The sequence below is a fragment of the Oikopleura dioica genome, chromosome 2, assembly GCF_907165135.1.
Source record: "Oikopleura dioica chromosome 2, OKI2018_I68_1.0, whole genome shotgun sequence".
NCBI lineage: Eukaryota > Metazoa > Chordata > Appendicularia > Copelata > Oikopleuridae > Oikopleura > Oikopleura dioica.
In genome coordinates this window covers 3,027,077-3,046,075 of record NC_137292.1, presented here as the reverse complement: position 1 = coordinate 3,046,075, position 18,999 = coordinate 3,027,077, and the positions used below count along the sequence as shown (strand labels likewise).

Sequence of the window (18,999 nt, the reverse complement as noted above, 5' to 3'; positions counted from 1 at the left end):
TGATTCATATAAGAACAGGGTTTTTTATCAAGCGGTGTTTCGATGAAATAAATTTGATTGCTCAAATCATTTTTATTAGTCTTGCAGATAAACAGCTATTTTAGTAAAAAGGGTTGAAAATCTTAAAGAAGTTTTTGTTGCATTTTATCCAAAAAAATTATGGGTATTAATAATGAATTATCGACAAGAAGGAGATTAGTTTCATCATTAAACTTTCATGTTGAGACTATGCACTGAGCCCTTTTACTCTTTGTTCTGAATATGTGAACGAGATCCTTCATTTTTATATTGTCGCTGGAATAATCAGTTTCAAGAATCAGTTCAGACTGAACCATTCTATTCGAAGTCGAACCATTTTCTTTCGATGAAGTGGTTCACTTTAAATTATGAACTTAGATTGTTCAATTTTTATCGACAGCGGAAATTTATTTTAACTTGAAAGATCAGGTGCTCTGGATTTAAACAACCCTGTGGTTTAATAGAAAGTAGCGAAAGTAATGCACTAACTTCCCTTTGAAAAGAAAGATACCTTTCCTGAAAAGAAGCAAATCCGCAGCGGTGAAAACGACGAAAATAATAAACGTCGATAGCTGTTGAGAAAGCTCAATTATAAATTTAATCAAATTGGGCCCGCCAAATTGGCAACATTAAAAGTTACGTGCAGGCACAAAGGTTTTATGTTTATGAACTCGCCCTTACATCGCCGATGAAAAACGACGTTGCTCAAGGCCAACGTGACCAGAACGCTTCAAATTATTAAGAATTTAAATGATAATAGATAGAGGTTTACCACAGATAATAAAGCGCTCTTGTGATCCATTCGGGCGTCGAGATATACGGGAAGTTCTTGAAAACGAAAAAAGTTTCACTCAGAAAAGCGCCAAAGATGATGTGGGAGCAACATAATGAGACTTTTTTTGGACGAAAATTTGATCTGAACATTTTTGTTAAAAACATCCAAATTTGAACCCGTTCATCTGTTTTCAATTTGCCCATTTCCTTTTTTCCAGCCCCTGTTTTGCAGATCGTAGAACAACTGTCTCTATAAACAAAGCTCTAATTATCCATCAGCAGAAAAATGATTTACCATAAACGCTGATCTGTTTTTGCTGCAAACTTTTAGTAGAAATGCTACTTGAATACTTTAAGAATTTTGCTGAATTTTGGCACAGAAGTCAGTGACCATAACTGAGCTTAGCATCTTGGCCAACGATGCTGGATCGACTTTGCACCTTTTTTCTGTAGTTTGTTGTTAAGAATATCATTATTCACGATTTTTTTATTCAACAATAAATTTGATCGTAGTGATGAAGAAAAAAGGGCTGTAATTGTTGCATTTTAAAAGATTTTTTCAGGCGATTTTGATTTTTTTCGTTATAAATTTTTCAAAATTGAGTTTTCATCACAAGCTAACAAAACATTCAATAACTCAAGAAGCATTTTAATATTGTTGTAAAGATGACTTCTTTTGCGTTTTATAAAATCAAAGATAAAAATCAATCTAGAGCAGCTAAAAACCATCTGATTGAGATCGAACCTTTCCAATCGAACTACAGTAGGGGTGGTCAATTTGGGAGGTTTTTTTCGGCTAATTTCCCTGAAAACTCCCAAACTGACCACCCAGCTGAAAATGGTCATATTTTCGAGAATACAAATTCTCTGGGGTGCTTAATTTTGCCGCATTGTGCCGCCTGGTTCAAACAAGAGTTCGAAATCGGACTGGAAAATCAGAAGGCTAGGCTAGGCTCCAGCGATTTCGCCTTAATTCGCCTTAAATTTTTCGCCTTCCTGCTATGCTAGGCGAAATTTTTTCCCTTGGATATTTTTATATTGGTTAGGAAATTTTTTTTTTCTTGAAATTAAGTTATAGTATGATGAAGTTAATTCGCTAGCCATATTTTTAGCGTCAAAATATGACCGGTAAAAATCCGCCCGCGGAGAGAAACCCCATCTTTTCCGATAATCCTCCCTCCAATTAGTGCGCTGCCGACTTTTTTTTGCATAACTTCTTGTTAGTTTTTTTTATAAACAGAACTTGCTGTTGAAAAAGAGAAATTGTGCTGTCGCGAATAAGAAGAACGATGCGAGTTCTCACGGCTTCGGCCAATGTGGGACTCATCATAAATCGCTGCAAGTTTGTTTTGCTTGGTGTTCTTTTGGGAGGTTTTAAAATTTTGATAACTGAACTTTATTTGTTAAACGAAAAACGGCGATAATCATAATTTTTCTTCAAATAGCTCTTGGTAAAAAATTTAAAATACATTTCGTCGAAAAAAATTCTTATGGTTTCCAAAATCTAAAACCAAAAAAAGCTCCACATCGTCCAAACCACCTACGAATCCAACTCCCTCGAAGAAGCAGCTGAAAACTACGGTAATTTCACAGATCACAGTAACAGTTCAAAAAAAAAAATAAAAAGCCTCAGACTATGACCTAATCCTCCTAAAAGAGTTGTCACGAGATACATTGTAATTACGTGATTTCGTCGCGCTTTGAGCAAAAAAAGAGATCATAATGACTTTTGCGCTCACGAAGGCTCGTTATTTTTTTTTTTGAACTTATGACAGAAGCGCTAGAAGGGCTGAACGAAGGAAAGGGTTGAATTTTTCTAGCATCGATTTTTCATTTTTCACGACATCTTTTTTCTTCAGCGAAAAAAGAATAAGTACTCGGCTAAGCTATTTGAACATCAATAATCATCGAATCCGCTTTTCTAAAAAACTTACTCGCTGAACATTTTAATATTTATGCTTACGATCTTCTGCTCAATCCACGCCCTCAGTTTTACAAGAATATTATGTCTTGTGAAAACTAGTGATCAGAATTGACAGTTGCGCACTTTTTAACTGTCAAGAGTAGCACTTGTCTCAAACCTTCTAAATTTTTTCTTTCAGTTCAGTATTTGATGGTTTATTTATCAAAAATTGAGCCTCATATTCTTCTCTTTGTAAAATTGCTTTTTCAAAAAATTGTATTTCAACCCTCAAAGCTCAATACTAAATCGAGTGAAACGCGTCTTCGGCTATGGCCTGGCTGATCCAAAGAAAGAGCATCGAAAAGACAAGGTTCCAACAAAAGTCGAAAAAGAAGGAGATGTCAAACTTGGCAACGCAGCTTTCTCCGTCGACAAAATGACTGGCAACATTGTCAGAACACACGATCGCGATGGAATTTCTTCGAAAGAAAAAGAAAAGGACATTCCGATTCATCCTGGAGAGCTCAAATGTGAAGGTTTGTTTGTATTTGATTCAAAGTACGGAGAAAACACAGGCCAGATAAGTTCCTAGTCAAGCATTCTTCAACATTTTAGCGAGCATTTTCTGCATAGCGGGATAAAGACTTTCATCTGTCAGGGCACGATAAACGCGCATAGCTACAGTTTCCACCGCATTGTTATGCTAAAAAGCGAAAATTGCTTTATAGTATCTCAAAAACTTAGAGGTGAAATAGGGTCTTTTGCTTTCAGTAGAAATTTGACCGGGGTTACAAAATGGTTAATTATTGAAATCGGGTTCATCCGATCTCCAAAACGAAAAATATGGACTTCTTGATGTGTCGAATTTTGTACACAGGATCAGTGATCTCGTGAGTCCGGTAAATCGCGTTACTTTATTTATGTTGTCACTCAAATTATTACGGAAAAACTTGAGGAGGATCGACGATTCGCTTTGTTTACCGGTAATATTTATAAAATCCAACAAATACAAATTTTTTTACCTTCCGAAAAGTTAATTTGAACAAAATTTAGATTTTTTTTCTTGCTGAAAAAAACAAAAAAAAAGATGCCTAGTTGTATAACGAATGCAACAAGTAATAATTCGACGCTGTCTTGTTTAATATCAAGATACCAATTTCCTCACTGATAAGCGACTAGACTTGAAATCGAGGCCGTTATCACCACGTTGGAAAAATGCAAGAGCAAAGTAGATAACACGATTGACAATTTGTAATAATTGTTGTTTTACATGCGCCGGTAATTAGGCTTTGGTAGAAATACGCGCGAGTATTTATGTTTGATGTAATGATTATTGAGCAAAGGACTTTTGGGGTTATTTTATCAAAACTGACTTTACCGTTTTGTTGGGCGTTGATTTTAGACAGGAAATATCCACAATAAGCAAAAAATGCAAAATCGAAATTCGAAGTTTTTCAGCTAATGAAATTCTAGAGCCGAGAACTTGTCATTTCCTCGTTAAATTGAAGACAAGGTCTACAGTCCTAGGGTTAGCATAATAACAGACCCATCCTAGTTTTAAAATAAAATAGCGTGTTACTCGTGCGAGATCCCGTACTTGCCGAAATTCGATTATATTACTCGAACTCGAGAAACAGAATCAAAATTGAATCTGCTCAAGTGCATAAATAACAATTTCTTACTTGACCGGATCTTTTATCTGTCTGATTATGGTTCACGGTCTAATTTAATTCTAGAGCCGAAACTGGCAACCGACTGGAGCGCACACGTAGAGCCAATCATGCCCCTTCGCTCGGATCACTTCCTCATCCCTGTCTTACCATACGGCCCAAATAACCAGCTCCGTGGCTTTCGCGAAACAATCATTTTGGCGATCAAGCTCAATCGCACCGTTGTGATGCCGCCCTTTTACAAGCATCGGTCGGACCCGTCGCCTGGCGAAATTTCTTTTCCGTGGAGAAAAGTCGACGAAAACATGCTGCGAAAATTCATCACCGTTGCTAGTGCTGAAATGATGGCGACTGCTTGTGGTGGGAAATTTGATGTTGCTCTGACGGCGAGGGAGGAAAGCTCCGATGCAGCGGGAAAAGTCAAGAGGATTCAGCAATTGGAGACATTTGCAGGAAAAAAGTTCAGATGGAAGTCCCCATGTTTGCTCAAGAAAAATGATGAACAAGGGGGCGATTGCAGCAATTTCGAGGATGAACAAGGGGAGTACTTTTTTGAGTAAAAACCCTTATCTTAGTTTTCCTTTTTCATGTTCCTTTTTTGAGGTCTGAAGATGCCCATTATTTATTTTCTGATAACACCATCAATTTCTTATTTTAACCTTGAGCTCCAACAAGGAAAAAGCAAACCGGTATCTTTCGCGTCTCCAAACAATTAAAAAAAGAAGCACCAAATAATACCACGATAACTGCAAAAAAGTGCCAAAAGTGCAAAAATCAAATCACAAAACAAATAGATTGTGTTTTTATCATAATGTTCAACTAACGCATTGACAATGCGGCATTGTTGAAAATAATGTCGTTTATTTTAAATAGCGTTTTATTGTTTATTTTGTAATAATATCGGATAGAATAAAAAATAGAACTGTTCGCTGGCAGACTAATTCTGCCATGCGTTCACCTGTAAAAATAATATTAAAACAGCGGAACTGAAACAGAAATAATTTTATTAAACTGTTTTGGTCATTCTTTTTTCTGTTATCATTCATTTTTTTCTTTTTACAGTATTTTTTGTTTTTTTATTTTTTTTTGACTCAAAAGTGAATTTAAAAAGGTCAGCTTTTGATTTTCCTTGTTGGATCACCTTATTCCTGGGCAGCTATAAAATTAAACATCAAGTTTGAACTTTTCGGGAGGGATGAAAGCGTTCGATGAAAACACCAAATTTCTGATGGACGAGATTTTGGAAATGGAGCATGTTGAATCAGCGAAAAATGGAATGATGTTTCTACCCCTTGAAGCCGAAAAACTACAACAGGTACGAAAAACAAGCGTTCAGCAGTTTCACTCTTTGTTTCTTTCTTTTTCTTTATCAAGCTGAGTAAACGCTCCTGCATCGCTTGTCACAAAATATTTATCTGCTATCGCTATTTTGCGCACGTTTTCTGTTTCGAACAGCTATTCAGGCTTTTTCTAATTGGGATTTGCGCGAAGGATTGATTTGAACGTCTAATCTTTTCAGTAGTTTACTCGGTGTCCGTAGCACTGATTTCGTACATAAACAGCCCAACGATATACCGTATATCATATACGGTATAATTTGTCAGTTAGCGAAGAAAATGAATGTCACCACGTTTTTGGCTCCTTCGATTTACTGGAAGAAAACTGTAGCTATATTTTGAGCCGTTCTTGTAGTCTCGAGATGATGATCTCGTTTTTAATTATTGTAATAGTATCAAACAAGGACCAAGTTACAAGGAAGACATCATATCAATTTCTCGATAACTGCAGTTTTTACAGTTATGCTTCGTAATTCAACTAGTTACATAAAACGGAATACGCCGGAGCTTATTTTGGGACACGCTTTTTGTTGCTAATTCCGTTAACTTGTGAAAGTCTCATTTATGGAAAATTAAGGTGTATCCAACGGACGAGAAATGCGCCCTGTGGTTGTTCCCCTATCGCAACATCGATCTTACCAAACTTCTGATCAAGCGCAAACGAAAAAACGACAAAAACTTCGATCCCGACAATCCGGAGCGTCCCTCCGGCCAAGATGACGACGCCGCTATCATTTCCAATGTTATGCATTACTCGCCGAGGTAAACACCAAAAATAGAGCTGCTCAAGTTCAAAAATACGCGTCGCCAGTGGCGGCTTAGCAGAATTTAATGCGAATAGAACTGGTTTTATCTTCTAGGCCACAATTTATTCGCGACGCGGCGAGTGCTTTTGTTGCTGATGTTATAGGCACAGGTTTTAACTGAGAACAGGAAACAGTGACTGTACAAGCAACGAAAATTTTTGAGTCAAAAAAACCCAAATAAAAAGGGATGGTGTCTGGAACCGACAAAAAGATTTCGACAAAATTTGCGTAGGCGGCTACTCGGCAGCTGATTCGCCCATTTGCCAGATCTAGGCTTCTGATTGGTTGAAAATTTCCACGCAAAATTTGTCCAAATTTTTTTGTCGGTTCCAGACACCTCCGCAATAAAAAGCCGCAACGCGGCTTCGGCTTACGAAAAAGCCGCTACGCGGCTTTCAATTTCGGCTTTTTGACTTAAAAATTTTGACTCAGCAAGTTTGGTATTTAATAACTATTCAATCAAGTTTGAAATGCCGATTGTTGATTTAATTCGATTCGAATTTCTCCTCGAGCGAAAAATTCGATTAGCTCTAAATTCTGTCTCAATCATGTAACAATTTGTCAACCTCGCTGAAAAGGTACGTGGGATATGGTCGCAATGCACTGGAGGTATGACGAGAAAGACTTCATGGTGCACTGCCAGAAAGGCGCTGGAAACACAGACAAGGCACGGTCGACTTTGCTTTCTAGTTTTTATTGAAACATGGAGCGTCTTGTCGACCTCAAGGAAAGTGCGACCAACTGGCCGATGTGGATCCCCAAGTCGTTGCGAAGAATTTGGCTATTTACTCGAACTCGGTCAGAAGTTATGGCCGCTACGATGCAAAAATTGTCTACATAGCTGCTCCACCATCTGAGCTCGAATTAATTCTAAAGGTGAGTCCAGTTCCAATTTCAGTTCTTTAGAAAATATTTTCCAAAATGTGAGGTCTTAGTGCTGAAAGTCGGTTAGAGATCTGATAGGGATCTCGCGCCGCGCTCTTCCCTGCCACTTTTACGAACACTGCATCAGTCCGCGCACAGTAAAAGTGCAGAATACACGCTTTTTCGGAAACTACCTTTCCTCGTGTTTTATTGAAGATACAGTAGAGGCTACGACTAGCTGCAAGAGAACCGTCTAGTATAGAGAGCATACAGCAGTACTTAGACGCTTGCATCTGGTGACAATCGCTAAGCTTCTTTCTTCATTGGACTCATCCGAACCCACGTTCGCCCTCATCACCGGCACTTCCTGCTGCGAAGCTAGAAGTGTTATTTACTTGGTGTGACCACTCGCCAAGTCGATCGAGCGATCTTCCGCTGTTCCCGTGTTTGATAAACCGCTGGAGCTCGTGAATCAAGTCGCGTCCGCGCGCCGCACAGTAACCCTTCTGTGCACACAAACGAGGTCAGTCAAGTTGTGAAAACTGTAACTGCCGCATTTTATCGCCCTGAACACCGTGGAACTCGTCTCCGACCGCGCCTGAATTGCTCATTTCGCCGCCGGCTGCCTGGAACATACACTTCACGTGAAAAAGTCGCCACGTGCGCCGCTCAAGGAAATTCCCAGTTACTTGAGCGCTTTGTAAAGGTACAATATCTTGTTGTGAACCTCTTACCGCCAATTCCGTTATGCCGCGCCGCCGATTTTGATCAGTTCCGCCAACGAAACCTCGTGAACTTCGCCGATCTCAATCTCCAACGACAGTTTGGCCCGCCAAAATGTCCCCTGTCAGCGCCTGCTACGCGCTCGACATCCCCGCTGACCGAATTGATTCATGCTTCTGCATCCTCACGCTAAATGCGTTTAGGGATGAGGTCTTGGACCACGTGTTTGCTCTCGCCGCCAACCCTGCGCTACTCAAAGCCGCCTTAGAAGCGATCAAAACTCGCCTAAAGCTAATAAATGCCCGATGTAAGGCTTTATTGGAGTTCGAACATTCACCTGGAGCCTCTCGCACTGATCCGATCGAGACCCAGAGTTCTGACGACTCAGCTGACGTCCATGACTCCGCTATTGGCACCGATTCCGCTTCTCCCGTTGACAACGACCAAGCTTTTTCGGATCGAGAGTTAGATCGGCGCAACTCTAACTCCACTTCCCCCGCGCAACTCACCTTCTCAAAACCTTCCAGACCTGACTTCACAGTCACTCTCGCCGAACATTCTTCAACCGTCAAAAACGGCATGTTCGACACTGGCGCCGACGATGTTATCTTGCCTAAATGGCTGCCAAAATGGCACATCCCTGACGAACTTTTGAAGCATCTGCAGAGCTCCAAGTTCACTTTCACTGGCGTCAACTCCGAGACTAAGGCCCGAGGCGAGTCCCGCGCTATCATCAATTTCAGCGATTCAAAATTCGCTGGAACCCGCATTCTAGTGACAGACGGCCACAACGCGCCGCCACTCATCAGCAGTACTGTCACCGATCACGCCGCAAATGTCCCATTTGGTGGAACTGGTACCAAAGGCATTTTTCAACGACGAGATAGTCCTGGAGCAGAAATCTACACTCAGGCTCTCAAAATCAAGTCGTACGCTCGTGATCCATGGAATGCGCTCCTGATCGACTCTGGCAACCCCAGTAGCGCAGATTTTCATAGTTACGCTGACGCTCGTCGATCTCAACCCTCTCAAGCTGCCAAAATTCAGCTTAACCCTCCTGCTCCAGGCCCCAACACCTCTACTTCGGACCTTCTGAGCTACTTGCAAAGCCAGAAAGAGCTCGTTCTTCCATCTTATTACCACAATAGAAGCGAACTTCATGAACTCGCCCTTCTTTGTGTCCAGTATGAACACGTCTCTGGAAGTTCTACTGACGAGCTTGGCCTGTTCTACAGACCCGTCCGAACCCCGACAAATGGCGAATTCCCCAACTGTGCCGGCAAGCGCTTGTGCTGCACTAAACTCGACACATCTACGACATGTTCCGTCGCTCGAGTTTCCACTGGGGAGCGAGCAAATGTTGCTGCTCGCACGATTGTCGAAGTGGTGGTTTTCTTCGCATTGCCTGATACTCTACACGACCCTGATGTACGCTACGATTCGCCTGAAACTTATGGCAAGCGGATTCAAATGCTCTCGAAGCTAGCGAAAATCGCCAATCGCTCCGCTGATCTAGCTCTGGAACGCCAACATAGGCGTCTACATCGTGATCGCCTTCTCAAATACGGCGATATGGTCCATCTCTATCAACCCGTCACTAAGGTAGCCAAAGATTCCAACTGTCACTGGATAGGCCCTTATGAAATCGCCTCAAAAACTGTCGTCAAAATCGTCGACGGAGCCGACTTTCGTGACTGGGCTAACCGATCTCATCTGCGTTTGGTCCCACCGCGCAGTGATCATCTCAAATCTCCCTCCGACCTGGCTCTAGTACAAGAGCTCATTTGTGGCGATGATCCCGATTCGCCTCAAAATCTACTAGTCGGCGCTTCTGGTTCGTATCCTGAACCTCTAGCAAAAATACCAAAGGTTGGGAGGCCGGCTGCTGAAAAGCAATTGTTAACCTCTGGCATGTCTACTAGAAAAAAGAGGAAAAGGGCGAGACCCGACTCGTTGCCTGATCCGAAGCGTCAAAATACGGCTTCACTTCCTCCCTCGACTGCTGGAAATTCAACCGCTCCCGCCCGTTCAACGTCAACTTCAACTACGCCTCGCTCGACTGACTTGGTGGAAAAAGATGTTCAAGTTTTACCTGTTAAGACGACTTCTGCTCCTCGTGGATGTGCGGCAGACTCTCTACATGGACATCATTTGCATTCACCTTCTTCGTCAGCTGATCTTTGTCCCTTCTTCGGAAATCCGAGCGTCTTTGGTGGTGGAATCAGGAAAAAAACTTCCTTGATTCGAGTTGACCACACTCGCAAGAGTACTCGTAGAACAAGGGAAGTTTTCTCCAAAAGAAAACTCGTCTGGTGTGAGTCTGCTTCTTCTCGCGCTCTGATTGGCTCCCGCTGTCCGGAAATGGTTCGATCTCCGTCCGACATTTCTCGACTTTTCGTCTCTACGCTGGTGCAATTCCGACGCCTCGCTGAGCTGATTGGCTGCCTTTCCCTTCACCTTTCCCTTCTGCTCTTCTACGATGACTCGTCTCACCGACTTCAACTCTTCAACCGAAGATTCTCGATCGTCTCTAGAATCTGGGGAGCTGTGAGGTCTTAGTGCTGAAAGTCGGTTAGAGATCTGATAGGGATCTCGCGCCGCGCTCTTCCCTGCCACTTTTACGAACACTGCATCAGTCCACGCACAGTAAAAGTGCGCAATACACGTTTTATCGGAAACCACTTTCCTCGTGTTTTATTGAAGATATAGCAGAGGCTACGACTAGCTGATAAAGAGAACCGTCTAGTATAGAGAGCATACAGCTGTACTTAGACGCTTACACAAAACGAACTTTTTTGAGTCATAAATTATGACAATCATAGATTCAAAAGTGGGTGCTCGCTATATATTTTTAAGAGGGTAGGGAATGGACACCCTTATTTCTGAAAAAAACATCATGAAAGATAAGGGTCTCACTAAGTTAAGAGAACGAGAGAGAATTGACTTAACTCTTGGCAGAAAATACAGGAATAAGTTCAATCCGAGCTGTTTCCGGGTAAAACTAGAAACTCTTTGCGTCCCCTTATTTTCAAAATTTGATAAAACAGCTCGCGCGTAATGATCATGTTTGATCCTTTTTTCGTTAAAAAATGTTCAGAAGACGGACGTGTCGTTTAACTCAAAACACTAACGGAAGCTTCAAGCTTTCCAAAAACATCTTATTCAAATAGCGAGTGGGATCACCTTAGCTGTGACTGCAAATAAAAACTTTATTTCTGACGAGGCTTATTTTCCGCACAATGCTGTGGGTGAGCCATTCCCGCAATTTTTAATCGCTTCGTTAATTTATCGAATCAAGATTCACGACCGTTTCTTTCCTGAACGTTTGCGTGTTTTCATGAAGTTTCAACGCGTGTTTCGCCTATAATAAGGTCACACGTAATTTAGTGTATGATGTCAAGGACACAAATAATCGCGTCATACGATGCTGATTACAAATGTGTTCTCAAATTTTTAAGGGCCGAAAACTGCTTCTTACAAGTTTAAAAACTGATCCATGAAGATTATTAGTAAAATATTAAGGGCGCCCCGTCAGTATCTGAAAGTTCTCTTTTGAAAAGCCGCGTAGCGGCTTTTTTGAAAATGAAGCCGCGAAGCGGCTTCGCAAGAGTTTCATTATTGATCATTTTGGTTTTTTTGCGAAGCCGCTCGGCGGCTTCTTTTATAATAAAGCCGCAACGAGTTTTTTAATAAGAAAACTTTCAGATCTTTTATCAAAGTTTTAATTTAGTTTGCCGAGTTTTATAATATAGAAAATAGTCTATTGGATAATCAAAGGCATCATAAAGAATGTCCAAAAACAAGCGGTTCGTAAGAGGGGTGGAGCTTTGTTGATCAGTAAATTTAAAATAATGAAAAAAATGACGAGATCGCCTTAAATTACACGGGTTTCAAGAAATTCGGATAAGGACTCGATTTCAACGGATTTCCTTTCCGGCTATCCCCGAGCACGTCATAAAAGAAGGATCAAACGCAAATATAACGTTCTTTCCTCCATTAAATTCGTTTTTCTTTTAAACTTGGCGGTTTGTTTCATACGTAAGCGTCGTTCTATTTCTAAACAACGATCATGAAACCGCATGTCACTCCAAAAAATAATGTTTTTGCCTATTTATCTTGTAAATATTTATGTTTTCAAGTTGAAAACTTGAATGAATTTTTCACATTTGACCACTTTTTTTGTTCAAATTTTCAATTTTTATGATACAAAAATGATTTTCTGAGAAAGATCATAATCTTCAATTTTCGTCAAAATGTTTTCCACGCATTTGCGGAAAGCTTTCTGAGTAAATCTTGTATTTTGTCCGCACTGACGATTTCCGCTTTTAGTTGAAAGCCACGATCGTTGAGAAGCTTAATGTGAAGGTGTTCACTTTCGAAGATGTTGACGGGTATTTGAAGAAGAAATTCGAGGGGTGCGCCCCGATCATGGATTATTATCACGACTTTGTTTCTTTGGTCGAAATGGAAATTTGCTCTAATGCCGGGAGTTTTGTCAGATCAGGTAAGAAAGAATCAGGACTAAAATGAGGATCAAAATCCAGGGAAAAACGGTTATTATTTTTAACAAGAAAAATACCCAAGTAGGGATTAAGCGAAACGCATCATTACAAAAAACTCTTCAAACGAGCAAAACTGTTTCTGGAAAAATATTTTTACGATTATAGCTAAACAGGTTCACGTTCCCTTTTGATCGTTGTTTTTCATCGAAAACGCGTTATCGTATCATTTCATATTTTGAGCTCAAAAATGCACATTGCACTGTATTTGACTTTTTATGGTACTAATGATTTACTTAAGGATCTCCCCGTCTACCTTTTCGCAATTTTCAAACAACGCTTTCCCCCCGTATACCATTAGATTTTCTAAAGATTTTGCTATCAAAATGTAGCTTATGAAGTGATCTAGAGCGAAAATAAGTTTAATCATTGATACCCTTAAGTTATCACTATAAAAATGCCAAATCAAGGTTTCCAAAAGTTTTTATAAAAAATTGCCACTGTCTACGGGGGAACGAGGCCGTTCAAATTAATTTAGAATATTTTCAAAATTTGAACTTTGATGCTGCATCAATGATGCTGCATAATTGAGTCGAAAATTGTATTCCTCAAAATAATGAAAAATTATCTTGACAGCTTCCATGTTCTTGAAAATTGAATCTGTTGGAAAAATATTATTGATAATTTGAATGAAAAACCTCTTTTCTGAGTACGATCAATTAAGACGCCTCGTCTTGGAGCAAGAATATTCATCTGGAGCGCCTGGTTCGCAAGAAAACTCGTCACGATAAGCCTAATGAGATTTTAATTTCAGGTACATCTAAGTCAAAATGAAAAGCTTATTGTCAAAAAACTGGCGATTTCAACTGAAAAATAGAGGTTTAATTCAAAATTATGAGTCATTATTATACTGATCTTCGTCAAATCTTTATGTCGAGATGTTATCGTTTTCCCACAAAAACGGATAAGCAAAATTTGCCGAGCAGACTTGATACCTACCAATTTAGATGACTGGACGCCGGATTACTGGCACCCCATCAACGAGCATATTTTGGAGTCTCTGGCAAAAAACGCGGAAGAAGAGGCAAAAATCAACGCTGAGCGAGCTGAAGCTGGTTATGCTGCGAGGTTAAAGAATTCTTAAGACTTTTGGTTATATTTTGATTAAGAAATTTGGCTGATTTGGCGAAAAAGGAACTAGAGGCGAGGAAGAACGGAAAAGTTGCTGGGAGAAAAGTTCATGATGAAAATGAAAAACTTGCGCATGAAAAATAAGCTTCAATTTTGAATAAATAAAAAATATAATTTAAAATCTTGTTTTTATTTGGTAATTCGAGTTTTGGAACTTTTTGATACAGAAACGAATGAATAAAGTTTTACAGAAAGTAGGTGTTCTCATATACAGAAATATTTTATTTTTGAATTCTATCTTTTTGGCACCCAGTTTTCATCATAACCGGTGAGTGTTTTCAGCTCTAAATTCGAGTTCTGACTAAAAAAATATGTAATGACTTACTGTCGACATTTCCGACGAGATGGTGACATTGGGGAGCGCCACCTCTTATGTCAACACATCCTTTGACCCTCAAAATGCCAGTAAATAATGCGTCTTCGATTGGAATGCTGAAGATTTCTAGCGCCGTTGTGGCTGCATCTGCGATCGCCAAAGCAGCTTCTTTGTCCATAAATGTACATGGCCCGGAAATGTAGTCAGGCCAGTTTTGGTAGGGCCAGGATGCTGTTCCAACCCACATGTTTTTTCCTCGCATCCAAGAATTCATCCTAGGCACTTTTGTGTGAAGAACGCCATAGACTGATCGGGATTTGGTCTCTTCATTGGCATAGAGGATATTGAGAATCGGCTCTAGAAATGAAGATTAAAATGCTGATTGAGCATTTCTAAGGATCTTTCAAATACTGTGTGTAATCCTCTTCAATTTTGAATGGGCAAAACAAGGATTTTTGATTGAGATTCCGTGAAGGCATGTTTTTGACGTTCTATTTTACATGGTTCGACTTTTGGTTACCGGCGCGGAGGAAGGTGTTACTGATCAAAAGCGGATCTTACCGACGTCAGCTACAGTGTCATCATCTTGCATGATCATAAACTCGGGCGGATCCTCGCAATCGGCAAAGTATTCGTAAGCAACTTTTGTTTTTGAGGGCAAATTGCTAGAAAAACAACCTGCTAATCTTATTTTCAGAATTTTCCAACCTATATTTATCATCAAAATCGCCAACAATAATATCATCCTCGATTTCATCAACAATTTCGACATCGCTTCTTCCGAGAATAAAGAAAAATGCCATGTCAGATCGTCTCATTTTTCGGAAAAATTGGCGGAGAACTTTTCTGTGCTCAAAGTGATTCGGGGCTGATTCAACGAGGATAAGGAGTTTGAGGTTTTTTGGACAGTCGGGTTGTTGCTGGAAACCAATCTTCCAGGGCTTGTTATATCGCCATTTTGGAGGGATACCTAAAAGTGGAGATTTAAGGGTGTCAACAGCAATCGAGTAAGGGTATCTCTTATGAGTCGAACAATTAATAATCGATGTTGACACTCTCAAGTAGAAGAGTGAAGGAAGGGACTTACTGATAGGGTTGCAAATTTCATTCTCAAAAATGAAATCGTTCGGCGTAATATTCTTCCCAGCTCGCCAAGGTTCGTGATAAAAACTCTCGATTTCATCCGTCTCTTCGTTTTCAACAAAAAATATCAGCAACAATATTATAATTCCCAAAGTCGCGGTACAAATCGAATATCTATCTGGTTGCATTGTTTTTTATTTATCTCAGACCGCGCTCATTTTCTTCTCTGAAACTTTGGTTTTTGAAATGAATGATTCTAGTGTAAAAGAACAATGGAGGCTTTTGTTGAAAGGATAATGTTTGAAAGCAGATAGGAAAATCAAAAAGACGGATTTTTATGACCAAAAACTCGTAATTCGCCGTCAAAATCATGACGCTCTTTTTTATGGACAATTTGGCTTACTAGTTGTGGTCGGTAAAAATAAAAAAAAAAGGATGGATCAATCATTTATCATAAATTAGTTAAGGCACAATAAAATAAGGACAGCTGTGAGTTTAAATTATGACACCCCACGTTTTTAAGACAAATGAACTTAATTAAGTCGGTCATCATTTTTAATTGGAAAATTATTTTCTTTAATTGAATTTCTTGCTCCGCTAATAGTTGTTTTCAATGTCATCAATAAATACTTGGGTTATTAGAATTTTGGAGTTTGAGCCTTGTTGCTATATTTGGAGATTTGCTTAAATTCTTCTCTCTCTTTCTTTTATAAATCTCTCTGAGAGCTTCCTTTTGTAAATATTGTCTCTGTCGTTATCACTGACAGAACTGAGCAGACACTAAGCAAGTTAATAAAAAGCTCGAAGTCATGTCTTGAGAATATGTTTTTTCATTGAAAAAAATAAAACCCAGTTATTATCTCTTATCGATACCAGCAAGCCGGCGTGTCTTGCTGCTGATTTTGATGACACATGAACAAGTTCTATTTTTATGCCTAAGGCCCCGTAGAATTGAATTTCGGGGGATGAAGCAGCTGTATAAAACCGTCAAAACTCACCAATGTCCAAATTTGAAATCCATTTTTCTTAATTTTTTCAATTTTTCTTTTGAAAATTTCTCTCTGCTTTGAATTCTCAAGGCTTTCCTGACCTTTTTCTTCTTATTCTATTGAAAAATTTTTCCTCCCGGCGATGATATCCAGCCAGATTAATCTAGGATTTATTCGCTCAAGTCAGCGAGAAAATAAATAATCGCCGCTGCCCTTTTTCCATAATAAAATGAAGTTTTCATATCGAGAGAGAAATGCTAATATTTGCAGAAAAGTTAATAATGCTAGCGTTTCAAGAAAAATTAAAAAAATTTGGAAAATGAAAAGCCTTCCAGTTTACTTTATTACTTTTTTCTTTTACGAAAAACAGACAGAAGACGAGTAGAAGCATTTACAGTGATTTATATAAGAAAAAGTTACAGATCAAAAGAAAATAAAATGAACGAATGAAGAAATGAAGAAAGTTGAACGGGAATTTAGATAGTTTGTTGAAAAACAACTGCATCAGTGGCAACTCGGGAAGAAATGACAATTGCAACTCTTGATTATCAAATGGCTCTCCCAGAATTCTTCGCCGACTGTATTGTCGATTAAGGGGACGTCGATGTAGCTTGGGGCACAGACTTTGACGTGCGTGTCGAGGCCGGGCTCCATCATGTTGTTGATTGCGCGCAGGTTCATGTGTTGACTGAAAATGAGATTGTTATTTTTTACTTGAATATCCGCCTTTCAGAGGGTAACCCTTTAGTTGATCAAAGATTCTTCACGAAACTCTCATTTATTTTTTGCCGGTAACGTTGTTTTACGGTATCTGCCGCCGTTAGGGAATCTCGAAATCTGTCTTTGTTTCCTTATCCTTCTGTCCCTGGCGTTTTTGGAGCTAAATACTGACGTCGACCTGGTGCGTCAATTAATTAAAGCCCCGTTTTTCCGCTACGTAAGGAAGAAACAGCCAATTTCGCGGGATTTCCGGGACTTTCTTTCTTTTGCCCCAAGTCAGCAAAAACGCGAAAAAAGACTTGGACCATGTTATTTTTCGGCAGAGATAAATAAATACGGAGAGACTCTTCTTGCTTACCCATCATCTCTGTGATAGCTCGAGGAACAAGTCCCCGAGCATCTTCCAATGTCGATATAAGTTCTTCCTTCGCATTCTCCAACAAACTCCGCCGGTGGCAATTCGTAATCCAAGGCTATCGTTTCATTAAGACTGTAAAGATCGATTTCAAGCCCAGATCCGTAAAGTTGGTGCAAATGCTGAAACATAAATTTAGGTCGTGACGATTTTATGGCATTCTGAAATGATTTATTGGTGTCAATTAAAGTTGTTACATCAGATAGTGGAGCCGTTAATATATGCATGTCTTCTAAGCCCGCGAAAATGTCAACGAGTCGTATTTATGATGACGAGTAGAATGGACGATTTATTAATTTGAAATGAATTCGTTGGTTTTCAAAGCAAAACTTTATAACTCAGTTTATAATCGGCTACCCTATTCATAGATGTTTCTAATATAATAAGTTCGATATAAAAACGATCAAAGACACAAGTTTATCGGTAAATTTGAACAACCAATTAGCTATCATAAATAATGGTTTGTGATTCACAAAGCTATCGACACTCTGATTATCCTACAATTAGGTATTAACTTTTACTCGAATAAAATCAAATAGGAACAGCAAGACATGATATTTTCTACCTGGAAAAGGTCTATTATAGTGCAAAAAAAACGAGATAGTAGTGCAAGAAAATCGAGATACAAGGTAAATAATGAAAATTGTTCCAAAAAAAAATAATCAATTTTGAAGAAAAAACCCGATTTTTCTTATTTCTAGCGCTATGATAAGGGAGTAAAACTTTAACTTCGAATAAAGGAAAGCCAAGATAATGGGATTGTCTTTTATAATTGATCATCTTTTTAAATTTTAGCTAAGAAATAAAGGAAATCTGACGAATGATCAATAGAAATTGAAAAGAAACATAAACTTACGGATATTTCGACCCAGTGCGTGTGTCTCTGGCACTTATTTCTGCAACTATTTCTTTCTTCGAGTTTTTGTAATTCCCAATAAGGTCTTCTATTTCTTTGATTTACGCTTTGAAACTTCTCTGTTAAACGAGCAGTGCAGGGATGGTGCCGTGAACTTTTTATGCAGACAAAAAGGAACACGAAAATTATGAACATGATAAGCAGAAAGCAGCTATTTTTAATAAAACAACCTACAATTTCAAAAGATTTTTTATATTATCGGCGAGACAAGATGAGGGCGCTCCGATTTAAGGCGACATCTTGCGACACTCCGGCATTTCTTACTTCTTTCTATGAAATGATACATCTTCACTGACCTCTATAAGTACATAGGTAGCATTTCTCCGAGCAGACATTATCAGGAGGTAGACATGGAGAACTGGATTTTTCGCCGATTTTTTATCATAGTGACATCCTTATTGCAGGGTTTTCAAAATTAAAGCCTTAAGGGTGTCCCTTAAGTAATCGTTGGGGACACCCTTAAGGGTGTCAACAACGATTTTGCCAATTTTATAACCATCTTTGTTGACACCCTTAAATTGGTGGTGGCTTAAATCGGGTGTCTGAGGTATTAAATAAGGGTGTCATGATGGTATCTTTTTTTGGAAAAAGCTGGATTCCTTTCCATAATTTTGAAGTCCAGAAATTGGCCAGTCACTTCAATAGAACTTCGAATTACGTGGACTTCTGGGTCGTCCTTAGAACGGCGATTCAATCAGCCAGTCCTTAAGATCTCGAGTCCTGGAATGCAAGCGAAGCAGGTTTAATCTCCTCCAGTACGAGTTTCACCACGTCG

General features: G+C 39.4%; 3 protein-coding genes across 3 annotated transcripts; 2 read left to right on the top strand and 1 right to left on the bottom strand.

Moving 5' to 3' along the window:
• Nucleotides 1-2,081: 2,081 nt before the first annotated feature.
• On the top strand, nt 2,082-4,925 carry LOC145697652 (uncharacterized). The gene is made up of 5 exons (XM_081774870.1): nt 2,082-2,108; nt 2,313-2,373; nt 2,895-2,898; nt 2,990-3,231; nt 4,432-4,925. Exons 1-5 carry the CDS (start codon nt 2,082-2,084, stop codon nt 4,923-4,925), a joined length of 828 nt encoding a protein of 275 aa, XP_081630996.1.
• Nucleotides 4,926-5,560: 635 nt separating this feature from the next.
• On the top strand, nt 5,561-13,869 carry LOC145697651 (uncharacterized). The gene is made up of 9 exons (XM_081774869.1): nt 5,561-5,680; nt 6,280-6,464; nt 6,563-6,612; nt 7,087-7,175; nt 7,241-7,384; nt 12,425-12,599; nt 13,319-13,408; nt 13,602-13,722; nt 13,764-13,869. The coding sequence occupies exons 1-9, from the start codon at nt 5,561-5,563 to the stop codon at nt 13,867-13,869; spliced, it is 1,080 nt and encodes a 359-aa protein (XP_081630995.1).
• Nucleotides 13,870-13,922: 53 nt separating this feature from the next.
• LOC145698894 (uncharacterized) lies at nt 13,923-15,457 on the bottom strand. Its single transcript, XM_081776129.1, has 5 exons — nt 15,189-15,457; nt 14,810-15,071; nt 14,663-14,766; nt 14,111-14,458; nt 13,923-14,069 (listed from the first exon to the last, which is right to left on the bottom strand). The coding sequence occupies exons 1-5, from the start codon at nt 15,370-15,372 to the stop codon at nt 14,020-14,022; spliced, it is 948 nt and encodes a 315-aa protein (XP_081632255.1). The 5' UTR covers nt 15,373-15,457; the 3' UTR covers nt 13,923-14,019.
• Nucleotides 15,458-18,999: the final 3,542 nt, after the last annotated feature.

Excerpts from the sequence above, each read along its gene's own strand:
- LOC145697652 (XM_081774870.1), top strand. The coding sequence starts at position 2,082 with ATGCGAGTTCTCACGGCTTCGGCCAAT. Across the intron at positions 2,109-2,312 it reads TTCTCACGGCTTCGGCCAAT|CTCCACATCGTCCAAACCAC; the intron begins GTGGGACTCATC and ends AACCAAAAAAAG. Across the intron at positions 3,232-4,431 it reads TGGAGAGCTCAAATGTGAAG|AGCCGAAACTGGCAACCGAC; the intron begins GTTTGTTTGTAT and ends ATTTAATTCTAG.
- LOC145697651 (XM_081774869.1), top strand. The coding sequence starts at position 5,561 with ATGAAAGCGTTCGATGAAAACACCAAATTTCTGATGGACGAGATTTTG. Across the intron at positions 7,385-12,424 it reads AGCTCGAATTAATTCTAAAG|TTGAAAGCCACGATCGTTGA; the intron begins GTGAGTCCAGTT and ends TTCCGCTTTTAG. Across the intron at positions 12,600-13,318 it reads CGGGAGTTTTGTCAGATCAG|ACGCCTCGTCTTGGAGCAAG; the intron begins GTAAGAAAGAAT and ends CGATCAATTAAG.
- LOC145698894 (XM_081776129.1), bottom strand. The coding sequence starts at position 15,372 with ATGCAACCAGATAGATATTCGATTTGTACCGCGACTTTGGGAATTATA. Across the intron at positions 15,072-15,188 it reads TGAAATTTGCAACCCTATCA|GTATCCCTCCAAAATGGCGA; the intron begins GTAAGTCCCTTC and ends CTCCACTTTTAG. Across the intron at positions 14,459-14,662 it reads TGACACTGTAGCTGACGTCG|AGCCGATTCTCAATATCCTC; the intron begins GTAAGATCCGCT and ends CTTCATTTCTAG.